Consider the following 22,327-nt stretch of genomic DNA (forward strand, 5'->3'; position numbering starts at 1 on the left):
AATTTATTAATATTGATATATAGAATTATAATATATGGCGTATTTTTTAAATATTTTATTCCATAAAACCTTTAAAATAAATGATTTATATACGGATGACATAAATATATGTTTTATTTTTTAAGTTTCTCAAGTTTTAAATTCAATCTTGCTATAAATTAGAAACCAAATAAAATTCTCTCTATCTTGCAATATGGAGACAATATATACGCTTTCATTGAGAAGAACAGATTTTTTTTAACGACAATTAGATAATATATGCTTCTTGTTGTATTAAAAAATGTTTTTAATGTTAAACACTAAACTTCTTTTCACATTTTATTGTGTTAATTAAGTTAGGACTTAATAGTTGTGATCAGGATGAGATTATGGATTTGGATACTAATGTATTAGTTAGTTTTATCTAAACCAAAACGCAACAGACTTGATTGCCTGTACAATCAATTGTGTCGTGTTGCAGGGTCGGATTACATTTGTCCATGCAAATTCCACCATGGTGACGGCAATAAGTTCTGAATTCTGACTTAACTGTAATTATAAAGAATTTATTAAATAAAAATATTTGTTGAGTAAAATAATATTACTACATAAAGAGAGAGAAACTTTCAAAGTAGTCAGTTTGAAATATGTTTCTTACACATTTATAAAACATTAAAATATTATTATATTTATAGGAAATATACATATAAAATATATATACATATAAAATGTAAATACAGTTGATACATATTTAATAATTTTATTAGGAAGTTTGTTTAAAAGTCATGATATTATTAGATAAGAATTTATATTCAGAGATCTTATTCTAAAAAAATATTGTACATAAAAAAATGGGAAAATTAGGAAAATTTATAATATACTGTATTACTTTATGTGTACTATAATATTTTCATACATTTTCGTATATATTTTTTAAGACTATGGCTCCTGATGATACGGTAAAGATGTCATTGGATAGAAATCGAGTAAAAATGAAAAATGGCGTATAACTTGACGCGTGAAAGTGCCACATACATAAATTAACATGCCAAATGTTTTCGAAATTTGTGACAAAGAGAATGTCATGAAAGTATATATAGTCAGATGCTGATCTGTCGTATATCGTGAAAATATTTAAATCTTATTGTGAATTTTATTGTGAAGTTATATAACAAATTGTAAATAGAATAGTAGTTATGAAAGGAAACGATAGAGAATAAATCGTAGATTTATGTGATAATCTTTTATTAATTTGTAGCTATAATTAAAAATGATTTAAACGATTTCCTGTTGTTTTTTACCGTCTTTTAATCAGTGAGTTTAGAAATGTTTTACAAAGTGCAAACTTACCTACATTGCAGCATGATGTACCCTGTTGATAGCATGAGTTTTCACCTCTTACAAACATCTCACAATGATCGGGCACAACACAGTCCTCTTGATGACATATTTCCTTCATATTGACATATTCTAAAAACAAATTTAAAATTTTGTTGTTCTTGAATTTTAATATATTTATAAAGATTTTTCTTATACTAAATGATACAAGATAAATAATGTCAATACAAATGTAAATACAAAAAGGTATATCAAGTAGCGTTTGAGATATTTAATGCTTTCACAGATATTTTCTTAATGATATTTCTTAATGATGATTAGGTATAAAAGATATTTCAGGTATTAAAAAAAATGAAATATATATATTTTACGCATTGGTATCACGCAGTTAAATATTAATCACATAAGATAAAGTTTTTACTATTTTCACTATATGTGGGACATAAGAATTCCAGCTACAAAAAAATAATATTACATAAATTTTAATTTTAACTTATCTGAAAAAGTATGAAAGCATATAAAATTATTACTGTTACCGTATATTTAAGTAATCGTAAGAAAAATAGGTTAACTTTCTCTTTTAATGCGTTGAAAAAATTAGTAATTTAGTTTAATAGTATTTTAAAACTGAAAAAAACAAAAGAAATATAAAAATAAAAAATAGTAACAAATTTCACATTCAAATGATTTATACATATATCTTATGAAATTTTACAATATTTTAATTTTAAAACAAATTTTGAAATAATGAAAAATTTCGTTAACATTTCATAACATTACATAAATAATAGTTTCGTATTTACATACAATAATTTACATATAATAATTTAGTATGTATGAAATTAATTTCCTTTTCTTTTAAATTTCATATGTGCAGAATAAAAATCTGTGATACATTTATATTAAAGAAGAGTATTCTAGAAATATATATTAGCATGTTATAATTTGTCATTTTACATAAAAGATGATCACTTACCAGTGTAGAGAAGGATGGTGAGAACAACAAGCGTGTAGGATTTCATTCTTTCGGCGAGTAGAGATGTCGGAGTAGCGTATGATTCTGACAGCCGGCGATTCAATGGTCTCACACTCCCAGATGCTACCATTATATAAACGCAAGCGATCTCTTGGTGCGTTACACGATACACGCACACGTCTGTGCAAATGATACGCACACACGGTCGAGAGATATGTGTGAAGCGCGCTCATCATTTATCTATTTTTATCATTATGTAATGTTAGATAAAATTTATTTATATCTTGATGATTCATTATTTAATAAATAATTATATGCTCTTGGAATAAAAACAGCGAGACTTTGAGAATTTGAATTCATTGCTCGTGCACTTGTTGCATTTACTTCTATATTCAAATTATGTAGTACCAGCATTGCAATGTTTTTTTGTGCAATGTACTGATAAGTTGGTTGGAGATAATCGACGAAAGTTTGTTAAGTCAATTGTGTCATAGGGAAAAGAGTTTGTTGTAATGCATATATATCTGAATGATGTTTTATATGTAATTATGTAATTGAGCTTTAAAACTAATGCATATATACCTTCTTTTTCTTTAATCTTATTACTAAGTCATTAATGATACATATAGTATTGTCTAATTTAATTAAACACATTTTTACAATATAGCCAAACGTTTCTAGATACAAGTTCATATTTGTATTTCTTTAAGGTCAAAAATATATCCATTATATAGAACAAACACAAATAATTTTTCTTTCTCATTAATTACCAATGCAACGAAATGAGTTTTTATAGAATTTGTTTGATATACTAAGATTAAAATCATGATGACAAGTTAATCGTATTTTTAATACGTTAGACAAACATTTTTTATAATATTAATCCAAGGATTTCTGGAACAAATTTATCAATCTCATTTATCAATTTTTTACGGATCCAGTATTGTCTAATAACACACCAGAAATTATATATCAGTATTTTACTCACGAAATGTTTTGCGCTATTATATGTAAAATTATAAAATTTAATTTATAATAGCGTGTGCAAATATAATATAGTACATGTTTTATGTTGCTGTTCGAAAGAATGATTAATTACATTGGGAAATTTATATTTTCATTTATATTGAAGTAAAAATATGGATTATTTTGACAAATGGGTAGAGAAATTTTTTTTAAATAAAGAAAATTTTTATAGTGTGCAAAATAGGAATATGCCAGCTGTATTATGTTACTCATTATACAGGAGATTTTTTTTTTAATACATGGACATAACTTTAGAGTAAAATTTATATAGTATGCAAAAATAATAAAAAATATTTAAGCGTTGTTTCATTTATTTCAGAGTTTAGTAATATGTTTCGTACTTGTCTTATAAAAAATATTTAAAATGATCATCTTGAGAATATAAGCTTCTGAATGAGTTATTATTAATAACTTTTATATTTCTGCAAATAAGAGCTTGGAAGATTTAATCTTTATAATCGATTAACCAAATCAAATGATGAGGTAATAGAGATGAAGTAATCTTTCATTGGATCTTTCATCAGATGAATGAATTTATTGAAAAGATTGACTCGTTATCAAGCACTCTATGAACAAGCACTCTATAAACAATTTTATCATTCATCGAGATATCAATTTTGTTCTTGTTTACATATTTTAATTCGACAACCAATTATAATGATAAATCTAAAAATTTATTTAGTCTTTTTAGCTTTGAAAAATAAGGGCTAGGACGTTTGAACGTTTCTACTTTTTTATTAAAATTATTTTTATATTTACAAACTGAATTTCATTATTAATCAACTTATTGGCATATTTTATAACAGTAATTATATAAAAATATTAATTATGAATCGAAAAATAATCACAATGGATATTATATAAATAAATAAAATTAATACAAATAAATGAAATTATTCTGCAGTAATAAGACAAATACATATTGTTATATCATTATTGTATATCTTTTTATTAACATTTTTATTTTGTATTGCTATCTTGTCGATACGCTCAAGCGTCCGTAATTTGAAACTCCAACAAATATATGGCATTGTTTAAATTTTTATTTATTCCTTCCAAAGCATGATACGTTGCTAGATGTTTTCAGCATCTTTTTCTATTCTTAAATAAAAATGAGCGAAGATATGTTCATGTTATGTCTTTGGTTAAATTGGTTGTAATCTACACTTCTTAGCGTAGTACAATTTCAATTGAAACGAATAATGAGATTGATCTTGAAATCTACACTTCTTAGCGTAGTACAATTCCAACTTAAACGAGTAATGGAATAATAAGTACTTACGATTGAGGGGTTTCAAATGTACAAGATGACTAAGTTGAAATTTTTAAGGCGTAATAAGACGGTAAGCTAATAAGATTATCTCGCGGTTTTATTTAATCGACTAAATATCTGACTTTGTCAAATATTATTTGATTTTATTTTTATGAATATTTTTTATACTTAAGCCAACTCAATTCGTTATATATTTGCGATTTAATATGAAAAAGAATTTTATTAGTGCCATTTTCGTGTATCGTCAGGCTTATAGAAAAGTTGAATGTAATAATTTAACATGTGAAAGGAAAAAAAAGGAAACAACCGTCGTGAAACTTACTGCCATAAAAATTTCTCATTTACCTAGCGTTAAGACCTAAATTTATATGTACAAATGGATAGACTTTATCAGTACTGAGCATATTAGCGTACGTTACATATTATTAATGTTAGAATACTGTACACGATAGCACTTTCGTGAGAATTAAAGATTTGTATTGACTAGAAAATGAAATCTTATTAAACGTCCAGACAAAAGTGACGCGATTATACACTCGAATTGAAGAGCGAAATTATCGATCTTGATTACTTGAAGAAAACAAACTTAACACTTATACGTCAATTATACATCTCTCCTTGTGCTCGTTTGGCATTCGCTCCATTATCGCTATTGCTTGTCCAGTTAACAGATTGCGTGCAATAGAAATCACTTTCGATCACTGCTGAGCTTTGTACTCGGCGTGCGATTTTTCATTTATCGAGTTTTTTCTGCACAAGGAAGGAGACACAAGATCTAGTGCCTCCGATACATACGTATATCTAAAACTAACGATTGTACATTTCTGGAGAATCTGATTTCACGCAAGGCGTCATGCCCGGCAAGTACGATCTCATGTAATGCTTTGTCCTACTCGAAATATTTCCGACGAAATATGTTGTTCACATTCCGGGAGATTAGCTGATGATTTCGTATCACAGTTAACCAAGGTTATTTATGCACCAGGTCGATAGTCCGCTATTATATTCTTCAGGAACGTGTAGATATCCTTGAAGGTTGGTCGCGATGTCTCATCTCTTCTCCAACATGAGCACATCATCCGATAGACTTCCTCCGGACACATTGTTGGTTTCGGTAAAAGTACCTAAAATACAAGTATTCGAAGTGAAATAATAAATACATTGAAAAAAGAGTTTGATAATAGTTATCAAATAGTATTACTATTTGATAATATTTATTAACTATTTAGGAAAGTAAAATAATTTCTGGCTATATTAATCAAACATTTAATTGGCATTATTTTACTAACATTTAGTAACTATTATTAAATTTTTTTTTCAGTATAATAAGTAAAAAGTTTTATTTAATTTTTATTTGTAATTATTGCAATATAAATTCCAATTAATATTTTGTACAATTATTTTTATACACAATTAAATGTGATATATTCAAAATTTGATTGCTTAAGATTCAGTTAATTGTAATGTGTTAAAATTTCATTTCCAAGCAAGATTTAATGATTAATCGAATGAACTAGAGAGTGATTGAATTGTAAAGTTGCCGATTAGATAATTTACTTACTTGTAGCTCCGCTCCGTAATACATATGTTCAGCGTTCTGAATAACTTGATCATTTGACAAATGTTGAAAAGGTTTTTCTCTAGCCAGACTCATTACCTCCCACAGTGTCACGGCAAATGACCATATGCTACTCGAACATGTATACCTATCCTGAAATTTAAATATTTAAATATTGTTGCTGTTCGCTTTTCGTATAAATTTATCTTACAAATTCTCAGCGAGAGATGACTGTCGATTAGACGTCAATTCAACGTCTAATTGATGTTAAATCATTGATATTGCATTTTATCAATGTCAATTTGATATTAATTCGATGAATCATTTCTCACTGAGTTACGGCTTTAATTAGATAACAAATTTTGTGATGAATCTGAAATAAACTTTTTTGTTAATGAACATTTTGAAACATGTTTAATTTTAATAACAAATTGTGATAAATCTAAAAGTTTTTTTTTTTAATTGAGAGGTTTGATTGAATATTCAAGTTGAAAATTATTCGAATAAGAAATACTTTAAGAATTTAAATATTACAATATATAAAAAATTTATTTTATTTTTTAGTTTAAATTTTTTGTGTTCAAAAATGTTAAAAATTAAAAACTTAATTTAAATTAAATGACAACCTTTTTGGATATTTTTGCTTTTGATTGCAAATTTATTAACAATTTTAATAAAGAAAATTGTAGAAAACACTAGAAGCACTTGAAAAAGAGAAGATTACTTACCAATAAAATACTTTCCCACGGTAACCATCTTATCGGTGCGGGTGGTCTACCTCCTATATCGCTGTAATCTTTCTTGTAAAGATCGCTGCACATGGCTATATCAGTCACTTTCACAGTGTAAGAACGGCCTACCAAACAATTTCTGGCCGCCAAGTCTTTGTGCACCAAATTCTTCGATTCAAGGAATCTCATTCCCGATGCTATTTGTGTTCCCATATACAGCAGACAACTTTGACTAGAAATAGTCAAATAAATTTTATATACGAAAAATTCGTAAAGCAAGCAATGCAGAGAAAACTTAATCTTTAATAGTTAATTGTCAGATTATTCTAAAAAGATTATTCTAAAAAAGATCTTACCTAAGAGCTTTTAGATTGCAATTTGGCCTGAGCGTTCCCGTAAGAGGTACACTGTATTGAAGATAATGAGCAAGATCACCGAGTTCCGTGTACTCTATGATTGTCCACGGCACTGGCTCGACAGTGCAGATTCCTAAGATACGTGCCACATTTGGGTCAGATAAACATGATAGAAATTGCACTTCTCTCATCTGGTCTACTGCGTTGTTAGTTCGAATATCGCTGGTACACAGGGGTACACGAGCAACGACTAATTTGGGAGCACCAGATATGATTTCATCTAGACCAACAACTTCGCATACTATAGCCTGCAAATAATACTTTCTTTAGGGTATGTTTAATGAAAAGTATTACTAGTATACTGCAATGATTCTTTATCTCTTTCTCCATAAATGGAATTTCATGTTTTCAATGAGGATAATTCTTTGATGATTAATTTACTAATTTGTATCTAATTTGAAATTTTACGATAGATGATAGAAAACAACTGTCTTTATTTGCTCAACACTTTTTTTATCGTCTAACGTTCAAGAGATTAATAAAAATATTTTTATTTATATACTGTTACTTTCACATGTTCGAAAAATTACATAATATTGTCAGAAAAGAAAGCAAGTACGTATCAGGATTGTAGAATACATACATATTATTTAGATAAATATGTAAATTACATTTCGCCACCGCCCGCAACTGCTAAGCGCAAGTGGAGCCAGAAACATACATCCATCAAATGCTGCGGGCATACATATTTATATCGGTCGTATCTCAAATACGTGATAAGCTAAGATCATACTTTCTGACAATTCCTTTTAACGTTTAAATTTTTCTTTATTACGATATGACAAGTTGAAAGGAAATTTGTGGACATTTTGTGGAATGCACAATGAATACCAACTAATGATAACATATCAATGTTATAATTTCATATTCAACAATTAATCGTTACGTACAATATATCATATTACGTTTATATCGTTGAGTGTGAAATTAATTAACATTGATGATATTACTGTTAGTTAATATTTATTAGTTTAAATTTCAAATTGGATACAAATTTAGTATCGTAGTTATTGTAATTAGTGCCGCAGTTAGTCATTGAAATAAAAAAAATGTTTTTAAATGACTTTTATTCAATTTACATATTATTTATATTTTTATAAATATATCATACCTCTCCTATGGTTCTCGAGCCAAGTTTCTCTGTCGTTCGTAGGCACTGATGTGGTATATTGGTTGGCTCTATTTCCTTGCACTTGTACGGTTTGTTCATACTTGGTGCGATATTCCAACTTACGACAGGTGCTGGTATCTATAATTAAATGATGAATACTTTTTTAATTGTTCGTAGTTGTTGTATTTTTCTCTATCTTTTTTTGCTGTCAAAACATGATCTTCTTTTACAACAAGATAGATGAATCGACGTAAATTGCTTAACTTTGATGTCGAAAACCTAAGGTTTGAAGTAGTTTGATTTCCAGTTATGTGACATAATGTACTTTTCCTTTGCCCTCGCGTGTCGCAATCAGTCAAATGCGTCGTCAAATTGTACACGTACGATATATAACTAATGTATACCTTGTGCTTCTCCTTTGGCGCTGTATGCCAACGTTTCGAGTGAACCTGATCGACGTCCCTTTGGTGATTGGGCGTAACCGCGATATTGAGTTTCCTAGTTGGACTGCTATAACTTTGAAGGGTTCTATAATGTTGAGAGTGACGAACCGGCGAGTTAGTCGGTGATGAGGAACAGCTGGATGGACCGACTGTGGATTCCGGTCTTGCGTCCAGCCGTACATTTTCTTCCGAAATTTCTATATTTTTAAAATCCTTCGGGGATTCTGAAAAATATCATCGTTTTATCACTTGTTGTATTTGTTCGATAGCAACAATCGTTTTTAGCACAGCAGCATGCTATTCTCAAATGCGAGTGCACAATAATGCTTACTCACCGGAATTAGCTACGATAGCATATGTGGATTTGTATTGGGGACTGACGAGCGGCGAGTTAAATTGTTCCATCGTGAGTGACTCATGCATACTGACATCCTCCGGTATGTCAGGTGAAACATGATTGGCAGTTTCTGCTGCCAGCATCCCACCGGGTGTTAAATTCAAGAGGAGACCCTATAAATTTCAGTTTATTTGAGAATATTTTATAGTTATTTATTTCTGAAAATTTAAGTGAAACGTAATTTGTCCTACCTTCATATTTATGGCGAAGCCAAATGGATTTTTTAATACCGTCGGAGAACTCTGCAGCTTTTGTCGCCGATTTAAAAATAGAATAATGAAGAAGACTAGCAGGAGCAGCAATATAATGGCTGTAAGAACACCTATCAATATTTCCAGATATTCTTGACTGTCTCCTGGTGCTGTAACTATACAAAATTTATAGGAATAAACAGAGTATACAGAGAAATATAGAGTACGAAATACAGAATACATCGAACAACTTGGCAAAATATATTTTTTGTTCTAACGTACATTCTATCTATTTTTAAATTCAGACCGTATTTTTCTCCAAGTTAATAAAGGAAGTTTAAAAACTCTTAGAAAATCATTTTATCGTTCATGAAAGAAGCTAAATTCTCTTTCTTCACAATCGTTGTTAATTTACATTGCAAAAAACTACGATTTTCTTTTGTCGTACGTCGTCGTACTGTTCGTGCCAAGTGCCCTGAAGCTACAACAGGATGACTGTGATTTTTTGTTACAGAAATAAATAAGTTAGTCGAAAGTGTTCGCGTGATGCTCAAGATCGTTTACCGATTTTTCTTCGATCAAGTACAGAATACGCCAACCGAATGATTATTTAAAAACCGCAAATGATTACTAAAACATCAGTTTAATTCAAGAAGGCGTACGAGTACCATTGCGCGGATGAGAAAATCTAGATTTCAAATGACGCTTCTTCTTGGTCGTAGAAAATGAAAATTGCTCCAAGAGAAGCGCAGAAACGCTTTTAATTCCCACTTTTATGCTCACGTGTACCTTCTTTGCTCGTGTTCCCGTTTTCCTAGTTTCTTGTTCCTTTCGTGGTTCTGTCTTTTGTTTTTGAGAGAACAACGGATAAGAGATAAAACTGTGTGAATCCAATATTATGCACATGTGTAGCGTTTGAGTCTGTCATTATCTATCTTTTTTGTTATAATTTTCAGTATTTCAATGTGACGTGTTGTTTGCCTACATATCTACAGCCTATTATACTTTTCCGATCGAGCAACGGCAGACAGCTTACCGTTACTTTATTTGCAGCCGCGCATTGAAACGTATTCATCGAATTTCATATCCGTTTTGGAGCACTATTTTGGCGTTGCGCTATTGCATCCGAATCGATTACTTTTTAGCCCTCCTCTTATATTTTTTCATCTTGTTTAAACTCATATTTCTTCGTTTATTTAAACTTCTGCTTTGACTGAGTATATCCTTCTTTGCTTATTTATATTGTTTTATTTATTTCGTACCCATTTATAAGGAGTTGGACCCATTTATATGTTGCATATTTTAAAAAGATTGTATATTTATAGAAATGACTTTTTTAAGAATCTTTTCAGGCTGTCATTAAAATAAGATAGAAGAAAAAAATATCTACTCTTTTGTATTTGTTCTGCGTGTGTTTCTTTTATAACAATTTTCAAAATTGTACACTTAAGTCATTTTCATCTCGCAAAATATTAATGTCATAATACATAATGTTCATATTTAATAATATTATAATATTCATAATATTCATTTATTAATATTGGATATTTATGCTGTTAATACTCTCTTTGTGAGATAAAAATGATGATAAATGATTTTGTAAGTGCGATAACAAACAAGAATTTTTGAACAATCGGTTTTACAGTATGGAGGATATCTCTCTATTTCTTCTCTTATTTTCTCAAATGAATAATTATATTCGCTTCTTTATTTGCAGCTGACTAGAGAAAATATCTGTAATCAGAAGAGAATGAAAAATAAAGTTCGGCATTTGCACAGTCTATCAGAGATATGTAATTATAGAGTCGACTGCTCTCTCCGTTCAGGTTTCCCTCTCTTGTCTTATTTCGTTCGTTCTTTTATGACTCTAATCCTCCCTCTTCCGCTCTATCGAATCAGACGTTGGCTAATCCGCATAATCGATCGCGCGAATATCGGCGCTTGAATTATGAAAGCGCTGTGCTTTCTTTGGTTTTCCCACTTGTGAACTATGTAAAAAATTACGTGCAAGAACTATATTAACTACGGCACTACCAACGGCCGCATCCTTTTGAATGCAGACCACCGTAAAGCGGACACTCGGTTTACATGTTGTTTTTAGTTTAGTAACTCTGTTTTTTATCCTTTGCCACCCTTCCCTCGCGTTGCGCCATCTTTTTTAGCATGTGCTGCATTTGTGCATGGTCGGACGATTTCGCGGCTGCTTTATTTGAGGACCCGTTCGCGTTTCCTTTATTTATAATGGAAAACCGGGAAAGTGCTTAAGTCTATTTTTTCGACGGAGAGTAAGGGAGGGGGGGATAGGATTCGTGGATAGCGAGGTATATCAGAGAGTCGTAATTATGCCGCAGTCGAGTATTCTTCCCAACATCCTCCCGCGTCCTCATTTATCTGCTGCACTTCCTGTTATCTGCATCTTCCTCGCTCCCATCTCTGTGTTATAAGTTTTTACCATTTTTTATTCTCATTTCTCATTCTCCTTTCGTAATGTAATTTATTTCTCCGTATTCATGCACGCTTCTCTATCTATTCGGGCGACAAATTATTCTTTATTTGTTTTGCTCTAATGTTTGATGTGTCTTTCCTTTTATCATACGCTTTGGGATATATGACGTAGGGAAAAAAAGACTAATGTAATTATTCATTGTTAATATCAGAAAACTGTGGTATAGATTAAAACTATACGTATATATAGAAATACGTAATTCTACTAAAAATACTTCAATATATTATTATAGAATTTGCCGCCTATACATAATACTGTTGAATATTCCTTACTTCCATTTACTTTTCCTTGCGCTGCGGCTTTTAATTTTTCATCTGGATAAGCAATTCCTTTGATTATACTCAATGATTCAACCGGAAAATACATATTTTTAATTTGTTTTGCGACCTGGAAAATGCAGTGTAGGATTTGTTGTTGGCACAAACTATGAGATATACGTAATTATGCCAGAGTCGACCTTACTTTTCTTTTTCTGTTTTCTTTTCTTTTTTCCTCAAATCCGCTACCTCTTAACCCGACTAATTGTTTACGTTACGAGGAAGTTGCTACGTGAATTATAAAGTGCAACCGCATCTCTTTCTCTTCTATGTCGGACAATGACTTTTCCTAATCGTATCTTCTTCTTGGCAAAGAATAACGGCCTCGTTTCGCTAACAAAGTTAGCTGAATAAATGTCGCTCATTTTCAAAGTGGACTGAATACGCATGTTACATAAAGGTTGAAGATTATGAAATTAAGTATCATAATATAAATTTACATCAAAATATAACATAATTGTGATAAGTAAAGGTCATTAATTGTTAAATATAAAGAATTTAAATTGTTAGTAAAGGTTCAACCGATAATATCGGATAATGTAAAAAAATATTATCGAGAATGCCAAAATATGAAAAAATACTTAAAATATTTATTAATAAAAAATAAGAACATTATAAAATCAAATATATTTCTTTAAAAAATCAAATTCTTTATGGCAAACTTAAATTAAGTTATTAAACTCTTATTGGATAATTAAATTTATTTGATGAGTAAAAGCTTATCTTCGTTATACTGACTTTTTAGTTAATTAAGATTTAAATTTTCAAATGCAGTTAAGTTGAAAGAAGAAATGTATAATACAATGTTGGTAATAAAATAGAAATGTTAAAACGAAAATAGCAGTGAATAATCAAGATTAATGATCGCTTTCACTTATAACCATTCGTGCAGAGATGCATTCAATCATTAAAAATGAAATTGATTTTAAATGCCGTTATTTAAATTGGTTACATTTGAAATTAAGTAATGTCTAAAATAAGCGCTCGAGTATAAGTAAGGCATTATTATTTAACTATGTGAGAGATGCTCAAGACAGGTGTGCAAATAAAATGTGAAATATTAAATGTATAAAGTACTCTTATGAATTTGGAGCCGTATTACTTAAAGGCATGCGATACGAGAAGTGAAAAGTTTCTAGTAGCCAATGCTTAATTAGAACGAGATTGATACGAATTAATGCCACTCTTGGCAAGTTACTTACTCGTTTGTAAGTTGAGATCTACTTCAGGGTTGACTGGAATCTCCCGGTTGCTAAACTCGGACGCTGCTTCTTCCGTAGTGTTTTCGTAGGGATTTGCTGAAAGCGGAAAATAGCTGTAGCTAATTTGAATCCACGGAAAATTTCTAAGATTTATGAAGATTATTTTAAGTGCAAATTATCAAAAGGATGGAAGAAATGCTATTATAATATTTATTATTTGTTTTGAAATTTATATAAATCGTATTAATTTTATATATTAAAATCATATTTACATTAAATAGAAAAAGAACATTGCTATTTATATTCGCACGTGAATATAAATAATTTTTTACGTAATTTTTGCTATTGTATTAGAAATGAGAAGTAGTACAAAAAATTTTACATCGGTTATTATTACATATTTCTGTACAGTGAAGAATATTACATATTTTACACATTCGCATAAAGATTTAAATGGGATTATCATGTGCGATCGATGTCGTTAACTCAAACGATCATTAGTGCGACAAAATTAAAGAAATGTGATATTCGAAACATAAATGTGAAAGTTATTAAAAGGTAATTGAAGTCGGTAGATACATGCGAAGCAGAGCGAGATAATCCAATGGATCATTATAACTTCGTTCGTTACAATATTTCTTGAAGCAGTACGATCTGCAAATTACAGTTAAGTAATTCGCTCATTTATTTGAGCAAGTTTTTCTTGTTGTTTAAGTTGATATTTAGGTCAGGTAATGTGCAAGATGTCCAAAGAAACCCGCGGGAAATCTAAAAAGAACGCGGCAAATTTTTGTTTTGTGGAATGACATCGAAAATAATGTAAAAACTAAATGCAAAAAGAACAGGTTGTCTCCACTATGAAGAAAATGAGATACGAGAAAATGCTTACTTGCGTCGAATGTCACTTCGCTGATTATGATCCATCGCGCGGCGAAATACAGATGCAATTTAATAAGTCTTCCTTCCCGTCCGTGTAGACCGATTGAAACGTTTCGAGCATTTTCTAGCACGACGTCCGGTATATAAGAATAAGGCAAAAACTCCTCTTCATAAGTTTCGCCATCGATACTGAACCATATCACCGCCTTCGAAAATACCTGTTGAGTAAACCAAATTCAAATTGAAATATATGTCCTTTTTGAAGTTTAAAATAAACGAGAAGAATATATTTAATTCATATTTCATTAAATGTTCAAATTATTTAGAAATAAAATTATCACGCGAAAAATATATTTTGAAGAAACTAAATTTTAAATAAAACATTACTCGTTGTAAAAAAACAATACAAATTGGCAAATTTAATATTCTGTTTTTAAATTTAAAATGCATAGTAAAAGAAATAAAATAATTTCTATATACCATTTCTATCTAAAGATGATATAATGGCTGACATATTCCAGAAAATTGCAAACTCGTGATGCGCTTAAGCTTGTTTTTATCATGTAGTTATATTTGTTTTTATTGTGGTCGATGCACTTTGATATATATGCAAAAACTGTTTTATGTTATGAACCATATGAGGGCATTGACATCAAAGAAATATACATGCATGTTGATAACTATTGACTATATAATCAACAAATCATTAATCATGTCATTTATGATACATGTTGCGGATTGATATCTACAAATGACATCTATAATATAAAAGGGAAAATATTTCTTGTCATGGATATTCTGTTTCAGAAGCTTCGAAGATATCTGATTTGGCATTTCCTGATTGACACGTTCATAATGATACGTAGCGCAATTATTTCGTTTTGATATATAGTTTGGCAAAGTAATCATTATTTAAATCCCGTTAATATTGCTTTCAATGCAATTGATAGGAATCCTGATATCACATATAGGGTGCGTCACCAAAATCCGGACAAATTTCAATTTAAATTTTCCGCTATATTGTGCATCCGCCAAAAGTTGTTGTTGGCGTCCGAGAAAGCCTGATGCTTCTAGTAAACAGTCATATTTTCAAAATGTTCGTGATGTGTGAAATCAAGTGCGGAGTATAATCGAAGAGTCGCGATCATCGAAAGTCTTCTCGTTGGGCACTCAGCAACGGAAATAATTCGATTCTTTGGATACTCAAGATCAACTGTTTATGACATTGTGGCAAAATATATGGCTTTAGAACAGTCAATGATGATTCCAGCGAGAAAGAATCACTCGAAAGAAGACGCATCGCGAGGACTCCCGCAGTCGTTGAAAGGACTGATTTCGGTCATTCAAGCGTTGATTTCAGATAACTTAGGGCAATCGTTGCGCGTTCTGCTGGATGTAGTGAAGCCGTGAATGGAAACTGTTGCATCCAGAAAGCCATATATTTTTCAGCAGGACGATGCACCAACTCGAGTCATTTGATTCAAAATTGACTTTCAGACAATGTCGATATGTTTTGATTCAAGGAATTCTGGCCTCTCAATAGTCCAGATTAAATCCCTTGGATTACTACGTATGAAGCGTAGTTGAAAGGGTCATAAACAAATCTCGGCATCCCAATGTGACGTCATTAGGGACCGCTATTGAGGCAGCATTCGTTGGCATGGACAGCGCTATATTACAACGTGCGAACGCTTCAGACCGAGAATAGAAGCTATCATTCAAACTAATGAGGGATATATCAAATAATTGTGCTCTACAGAGATCCCCCATGTAAAAGAATTTTTTACAATATTTAATTTTTCATTAAAAACATTTTGTTTAAAGAAATTGTTCGATTTGTCCGGATTTTGGTGACGCACCCTGTATTAAATTTCGATTATGTTACAAAAATGTTTCTTCAGTTAATATTGTGCATAGTGTTTCGTGTTTAGTTCAGGATTAGAAATTAAAAAAAAAGACATGAATAATTTTCAAATATTATATTTAAAAATCTCACGATTATCGATAAAAATTTGCATTGTTGTGAAATTAGTAACTTGTTAGATAATCATTTTCATCTACTTTGATCTCTACAAAGAAAAGTTCATGAAAGTACGTGAGTGAAAAATGTATTATGCAAAAGTGAGTTGAAAAATTACCTGAACGTCTCGGGAGAAATAATTGTTAGTATAGATGTGTACCGCTTCGAAAATCATCATGGCTTCAAACTCGAAGATGAGCTCCACAAACTTCTCTTGAAAAGTATCACGAAGCCAAGCAATCCAACCTGTGCCTATAGCCAACGGAGAAAAAACTTTTATATAAAATGCAAATGAATTGCGCTATTTTGTTGCGCTATTTTGTTTTCTATTATTGCAAACAAATATATGTAATTGTTACAAACATTTACACGTGATGATAATGTTGTGGAGTTTATTTTTTATCGAAGGTAAAATATGAAAGGATAAAGTTTCAAAAGAAAATTATCAAGAAAGACAAACTCTTTTTGTTTCAATATTACGCAATAAAGTTGCGAAACACGATTATATAATGAAGAGCAAAGCTATTTACAATGAAAAATATTGAATATAATAATTCATATAAAATATAATAATTGCAGATGTTTCTAATATAAAGAAATAAAGTTCGTTTGAAATTGATCTAGCAAAAATTACTGAAATATTATTTATGTTTCGACTATTTAACACTCCCGCACGTGTTCACCCACCGATTACCTTTTCCATTTCCCATGTCCAGTCTGTAATTATCCGCGCCGACCTCACCATCGATTAGACAACCTAAACCATCGGTCAACAAGTTGTCCTGCTTCTTACCGTCGTACGAAATGTCACTAAACTCCGGCAGGGAAGCATCTGGTATAGTGTAGCTCATGACACCGCCTAAAACAGACGAAAGTTTTCGCGTGACGGACTACTGTGCAACTGTAGTTTTCTTTTAAACACACACTCGTCTCTCAAACTTCTATGTTACACCTGGCTTTGTTGTATTTACTATTAGCTGTTGTACTATTTTGTCTCTAGTTGGTACTCTCTTTCTTTTATCTCTTTTTAGATTCCATTAAATTAACGTTGTTTTCAAGTAAAAATGTATAAAGTAATGGCATAAGTTTGTTATAATAAGTGTACAAGTTTGTTATAATAAGCATATAAAGTAAAAATGCACAAGTTTGTTGTAATGACTACGAAGATTATCATATACTAAAATAGGATATACCTCGACGAAAATAACCTCCAAAAATATTTATTATATCACATGTATCTTCAATTAGAATATTTTTCCTGTATTTTTTCTCATGCAGATGTATTATTATTAATTATTATTACAACGGTTGAGAGTAAAAATTATTTCGTGAATTTTCATATTATCTCACCGAAATTTACCGTGTATTTTGCAAACAGCAGCACTTTGCTCCAGTTCCCGGATACACTTCGAAAATGAAGTGGCGCTGCTTAATAACATGCCGTGAAGAGCGCGGTGGCGGAGAAGGCGCTTAGTTAAAATTAATCAATTAAAATTAATTAAAACGACTTGGTCGGTGGCGGCTCGGACGGCGTCCGCAAGGGACGGACGGCTGGATTTTCGTAGCGTAGGGAAAATTAATAACGGACCGCAAAAATGGCGCGGTGCGCCCACTTTGCCATGTCGTGTTCAAAATCGCTTAACTACTCTTAATATTTCACGGTATATACGGTCCGCGGCCGGCCGTCGTTGTCACGCGATGTGGTCAAGCCAGTTTTGGTCAACGTACCTTTGCCTGATTCCGTGTCACGTGGATGACGCCGAGGTAATAATTTTACTTAGAACAACGTAACGCTTCGTCGCTACGCGGTTGTTCTGCAACTGACATCTACCACACCGTACAGGAATTGTACGATCGTACGTATTAAAATAAGAGGTCGATTCCATTCTCGAATAAATGGTCGTCCTTTTAATCATACTTGCGCGCACTCAAGAAAAATAGAGAAAAATATGTTAGTTAAAGGGCATGATAAGATTTTAGTACTCAGCTTATTATAAAATATATTGCATTGAAGAAATATGCAAACAGAAGATGTAAATTTGGAATTGTACAGGCGCCGTGCAACACGTTCACAATAAGGGAATAAATGGCGAGTCAAATTAATCCGCAATTGAAGCAACGAAGTCACTTCTTAGCGTGTACTTTTTACGTGCTTGAGAATCGTTCGTGTAAACTGGTGAACATTTCAGCGATGTGTCGCTGATATTCCTGCCATTTTTTGAAGGTACGCATTAAAAGACGCCGTATTTCAGCACGCGTCAGAAACATTGCTCTTACAGGGACTCTACTCTGTAATCTGGCAATCCGCTAATCTAATCTGCACTGGCAATCTCCTTCCCGTCTACAGCTTGAAATTATTGCGAACTTTCATTGGAATTGTTGGAGCAATTTCCCAACAGAGTGCAATTCTTAACAAGTCTTACTAATATAACTTTTCGCAGGCACATATGAAGAAATATTGAATTGGAATGAAAGATCATAACACTATTTTAGTGCAATCTACAGTTTTTTTTAAATTGGCATTTATATTATTTGATAGAGAAATGTTTCAGCTTTAATTTATTTTTTAAATTGCGATACGCAATGACTTTTGATAGAATTTTAAATAATCAAAATTAAAATGCTCCTTTTAATTCAATAACAAAAAATCTTAGGGACATTAAAAAAACGATTTTATAAGGAAAACTTTAAACTTTTGTTAGAAAGTGCAAAATTTTCCATTTTGTTTCAACTCATAATTTTTTAAATGTAAAAATCACCAAACTTACAGAAAACAGTGAAACTCAGAAGACAGTGATTTAAAAGTAGAGATTTTAAGCTTTAAAACTCTTTTCTAAATTTAAATTTCATTTATTTTTTATAACAGCTACTTGAATTTTGAAGCTCATAATACTTTGAACTTTTGTTTCAACCTAATATTAACAATTAGAATATAGGTTAACTGAGTGAGTTTTATCTGCTGATAGATCGAAACATAATTTATTTTTATACATTATATTTATACATTATATTTAGTATATAGGATGTCTGCAATAGCTTTCAATCTTAATTTTAATGACAACTAAATCCTTTTACAAATAGCAAAAATAGGAAAACTGTCATTTACTTTACATTTTTAATATTATTTATATAATCAGAAAAAGATTTCAAAATAAAATTTTATATTTAAAAAAGTTCCAAAGTTAATTAAATATGTAAATTCGGTCTATTCGTTTCCTTTGAAAGCAGAAAATCTCTCTCTTTTTCAATCTACAATTTAAATTAAGATCGTAAATGTGTAATATTTTATATAACGCTAAATTTGCTACGTATCCTTATATACAGGATACAGATTGTTCGAACAACCATGAGTAAATCGCGCTTTAATAAATGATACGTTGGTTGCACCGTGCTTTATCAACTGAGGCTTAGCACACTTGTATTCTGTCAGACCGCGAATGTCAATACCAGGAGGACAATGTCGTGGATTCTGTACTGCGTTGACCGAGTAGGCCGTGTTACTCGCGATCCGTGGGTAATCGTTCGTGTTCACCGGCTCGGGGCAGAGAATCAACGTTGTTTTAACCCGCTGCCGTGCACGGCTGCCATAAATCCGGCATACCCGCCCAGTCGGGCTCGATCTCACACGCTCCGAATACTTCTTATAACGCGAAAGCTCTCATGTCGCCGTTTTACCGGCTCCGTGCCGCAGAGCTAGCTGTACATATGTCATCGCCTGAATATATGCGGCCTCATTGTTGTTGGATTAGCGACCTAGAAAAATAATTCATGCAAAGATCCTTTTTCTAGTTAGATATTGGTAATAAGGATGCAGACTGTCAGGATTATAGAAGTCTTTGGTAATTCCTGTGATATGTCAGACAGGATAATTTTATAAATTTTTTATAGAAGTCCAATATTAATTAATCAAAGCCTTAAGTTGTAGCGTTAAATTTTATTATATATTTAACACTAAGCATTTTCTTATACATAATTAATAATAATAACTTGCTTTTCATATTTTGGCAAGCAGAAATAACAATTTGTATTTTATACATAATGAAGAAATAAATCCCTTTTTCGTTTAATGTTTTTGTGTTTCTCGTTTTACTTTGCTTTGTATAATGTTACTGCTAGGGTTGATTATACAGTTCCTCTTTCACGTAAAACATGTATCCCAACAATGCTTAATACTTTTGTTGTCAGCATTTAATGAGAAATTTTCCATTGGATTTCTCTTTATGTTTTATTATTATTTCAAGATAATAGGAAATATAAAATAAAAAGATTTTTATGTGTTTATATAGACGTAATTGATTAAGCAATTATTAAGAATTATTGAACATACTTAAATATCATGTTTAAAAACTGCTTATCTATATATAGAGAATAAATTTTTATTTATTTATTTTTGTAAATATTATAATCTAATTAGCATGAATGCTTATTAGTACATATTGCTTTTGTTTAACCTCTATAATCTCACCCCTGACGTTTTCTTAGAATTTATATAAAATTATGTCTTGAATTTAGGGGCCCGGTAAACTGGACGAGAAAAGAAACTGTATGCAAATTTATGTAAATAGCATTGTAGCGCACAGCATGTTTGTTATACATAACGCACGCACCTGTATATAAATTATGAGAACGGGTTTCATATGCGTCACGAATACTTAACATTCGTTATTCTTTTAGATCAAGACTGAAAACTGGAAGAGAAAATAAATTGAAATGTTAGTATATTTTGTAGATATTAATCAGTTTTGAAGCCAAAATGGAAAATATTAGAAACATTTTGACTCAATATAAAGATATTGAAAAAAATCATAAAAATTATGAGATTTTTTTTAGTTTTTTTGTATTTCTGTTTCATCTCAACTTTATCTGTTTCATGGAATTCATTTCAAAATCTTGAAATTAGATAATTTTATAGATAATTAATATCATTAATCATCATTAAATATCAATTAAAAGAATAATAAAGATATACCTTAAAAAATAACCGGATGAATTAAACATTCATACGATGTCTATAATATCATATTCTCACTGTGTTGATGTTAATTTAACATTAATATGGCGAGAATTACGTAGACACCGTATCAGTGTTAAACACTGACATTTTTTAGAGTGTAATGGTTATGATTTTTTTTCGATATATTTATTTATTGTTTATTCAGTTTCTTTGCGAAAAGTGCATTTAGAATAATACTTGAGAAAATTAGAAAAAATAAAGGAATTTTCAAATTTTCTCGGCAAGTTTGTTGTTATTTCACGAACGCTAACGCTGCATTGATTATATAAGAGACATTAAGTACTGGAACTAGGTCGAAAACAAATGTACGAAGCCGAGCCAGCAATGAGATCGTCCGTATAACGTTGTTACGAACGTTAATGGGATCTAGCACTGTAGTTAGAGTCAACGGCACCTTGCCTTCGCGTAGCCATCTCAACGACGTCTCGGCAAATTGAACGAAATTGCAATTTGGAAATTAATCGTCCACTTGAACAACATCATCGTATCATTCTTGTGCAGTCATGTGCAACGCGATTACATGTATAATTCGGATCTCAAATATATTCATGATTTAAAAAATATTTCTAATTAAACTGATGGACCATAAGCATCATGTTGAAACGGGAAATGTATTTATGAACTATTTAACATCGTTGTTTGTGTGTTGTGTTTATTGATTTGTTAGCAACACACACGATACAGTTATATTTCAACACAGTTAGTAATAATATTCGATACAAATAATCAGTTATGTCATTTTCAATGATAATTTGTTTATATAATATCTAAATGAATTTACTAATGAGAATAGCAATAGATTTATATAAAAATTTATTTGACGGAAGATGAATGAAAACATTTTCTTATCCTCGTAATAGAATTTACACATTATAATCAACACATTATTGACAAATGTTATGACATCGTGTTATTATTTCAAAAATTATTCAGTTTACTTTATAAAAGAA

At 30.9% G+C, this 22,327-nt stretch overlaps 2 protein-coding genes across 2 annotated transcripts in view; both read right to left on the minus strand.

Annotated features, from left to right (window-relative positions):
- Positions 1-403: 403 nt before the first annotated feature.
- LOC105619355 lies at positions 404-2,423 on the minus strand. Its single transcript, XM_012200875.1, has 3 exons — positions 2,294-2,423; positions 1,330-1,449; positions 404-528 (listed from the first exon to the last, which is right to left on the minus strand). Exons 1-3 carry the CDS (start codon positions 2,421-2,423, stop codon positions 404-406), a joined length of 375 nt encoding a protein of 124 aa, XP_012056265.1.
- A 3,143-nt stretch (positions 2,424-5,566) lies between these two features.
- LOC105619356 (discoidin domain-containing receptor 2-like) overlaps positions 5,567-22,327 on the minus strand; it is a 43,595-nt gene continuing 26,834 nt past the window's right edge. Inside the window, exons 6-17 of the mRNA XM_012200876.1 lie at positions 17,058-17,222; positions 16,482-16,615; positions 14,354-14,561; positions 13,465-13,560; positions 9,440-9,615; positions 9,187-9,361; positions 8,813-9,075; positions 8,409-8,546; positions 7,238-7,545; positions 6,879-7,113; positions 6,154-6,303; positions 5,567-5,716 (exon numbers count right to left, since the gene is read on the minus strand). Coding sequence (XP_012056266.1) covers positions 5,567-5,716; positions 6,154-6,303; positions 6,879-7,113; positions 7,238-7,545; positions 8,409-8,546; positions 8,813-9,075; positions 9,187-9,361; positions 9,440-9,615; positions 13,465-13,560; positions 14,354-14,561; positions 16,482-16,615; positions 17,058-17,222 — 2,198 coding nt within the window. The remainder of the gene's footprint in view (positions 5,717-6,153; positions 6,304-6,878; positions 7,114-7,237; positions 7,546-8,408; positions 8,547-8,812; positions 9,076-9,186; positions 9,362-9,439; positions 9,616-13,464; positions 13,561-14,353; positions 14,562-16,481; positions 16,616-17,057; positions 17,223-22,327) is intronic.

The sequence above is a fragment of the Atta cephalotes genome (genome assembly GCF_000143395.1).
Source record: "Atta cephalotes unplaced genomic scaffold scaffold00021, whole genome shotgun sequence".
NCBI lineage: Eukaryota > Metazoa > Arthropoda > Insecta > Hymenoptera > Formicidae > Atta > Atta cephalotes.

What these genes read in the sequence shown, in the direction of transcription:
- LOC105619355 (XM_012200875.1), bottom strand. Translation starts at nt 2,423, where the DNA reads ATGGTAGCATCTGGGAGTGTGAGACCATTGAATCGCCGGCTGTCAGAA. An exon ending in CACCATCCTTCTCTACACTG is followed by an intron (nt 1,450 to 2,293) that starts GTAAGTGATCAT and finishes ATTTGTTTTTAG; the next exon opens with AATATGTCAATATGAAGGAA. An exon ending in TACATCATGCTGCAATGTAG is followed by an intron (nt 529 to 1,329) that starts GTAAGTTTGCAC and finishes TTATAATTACAG; the next exon opens with TTAAGTCAGAATTCAGAACT.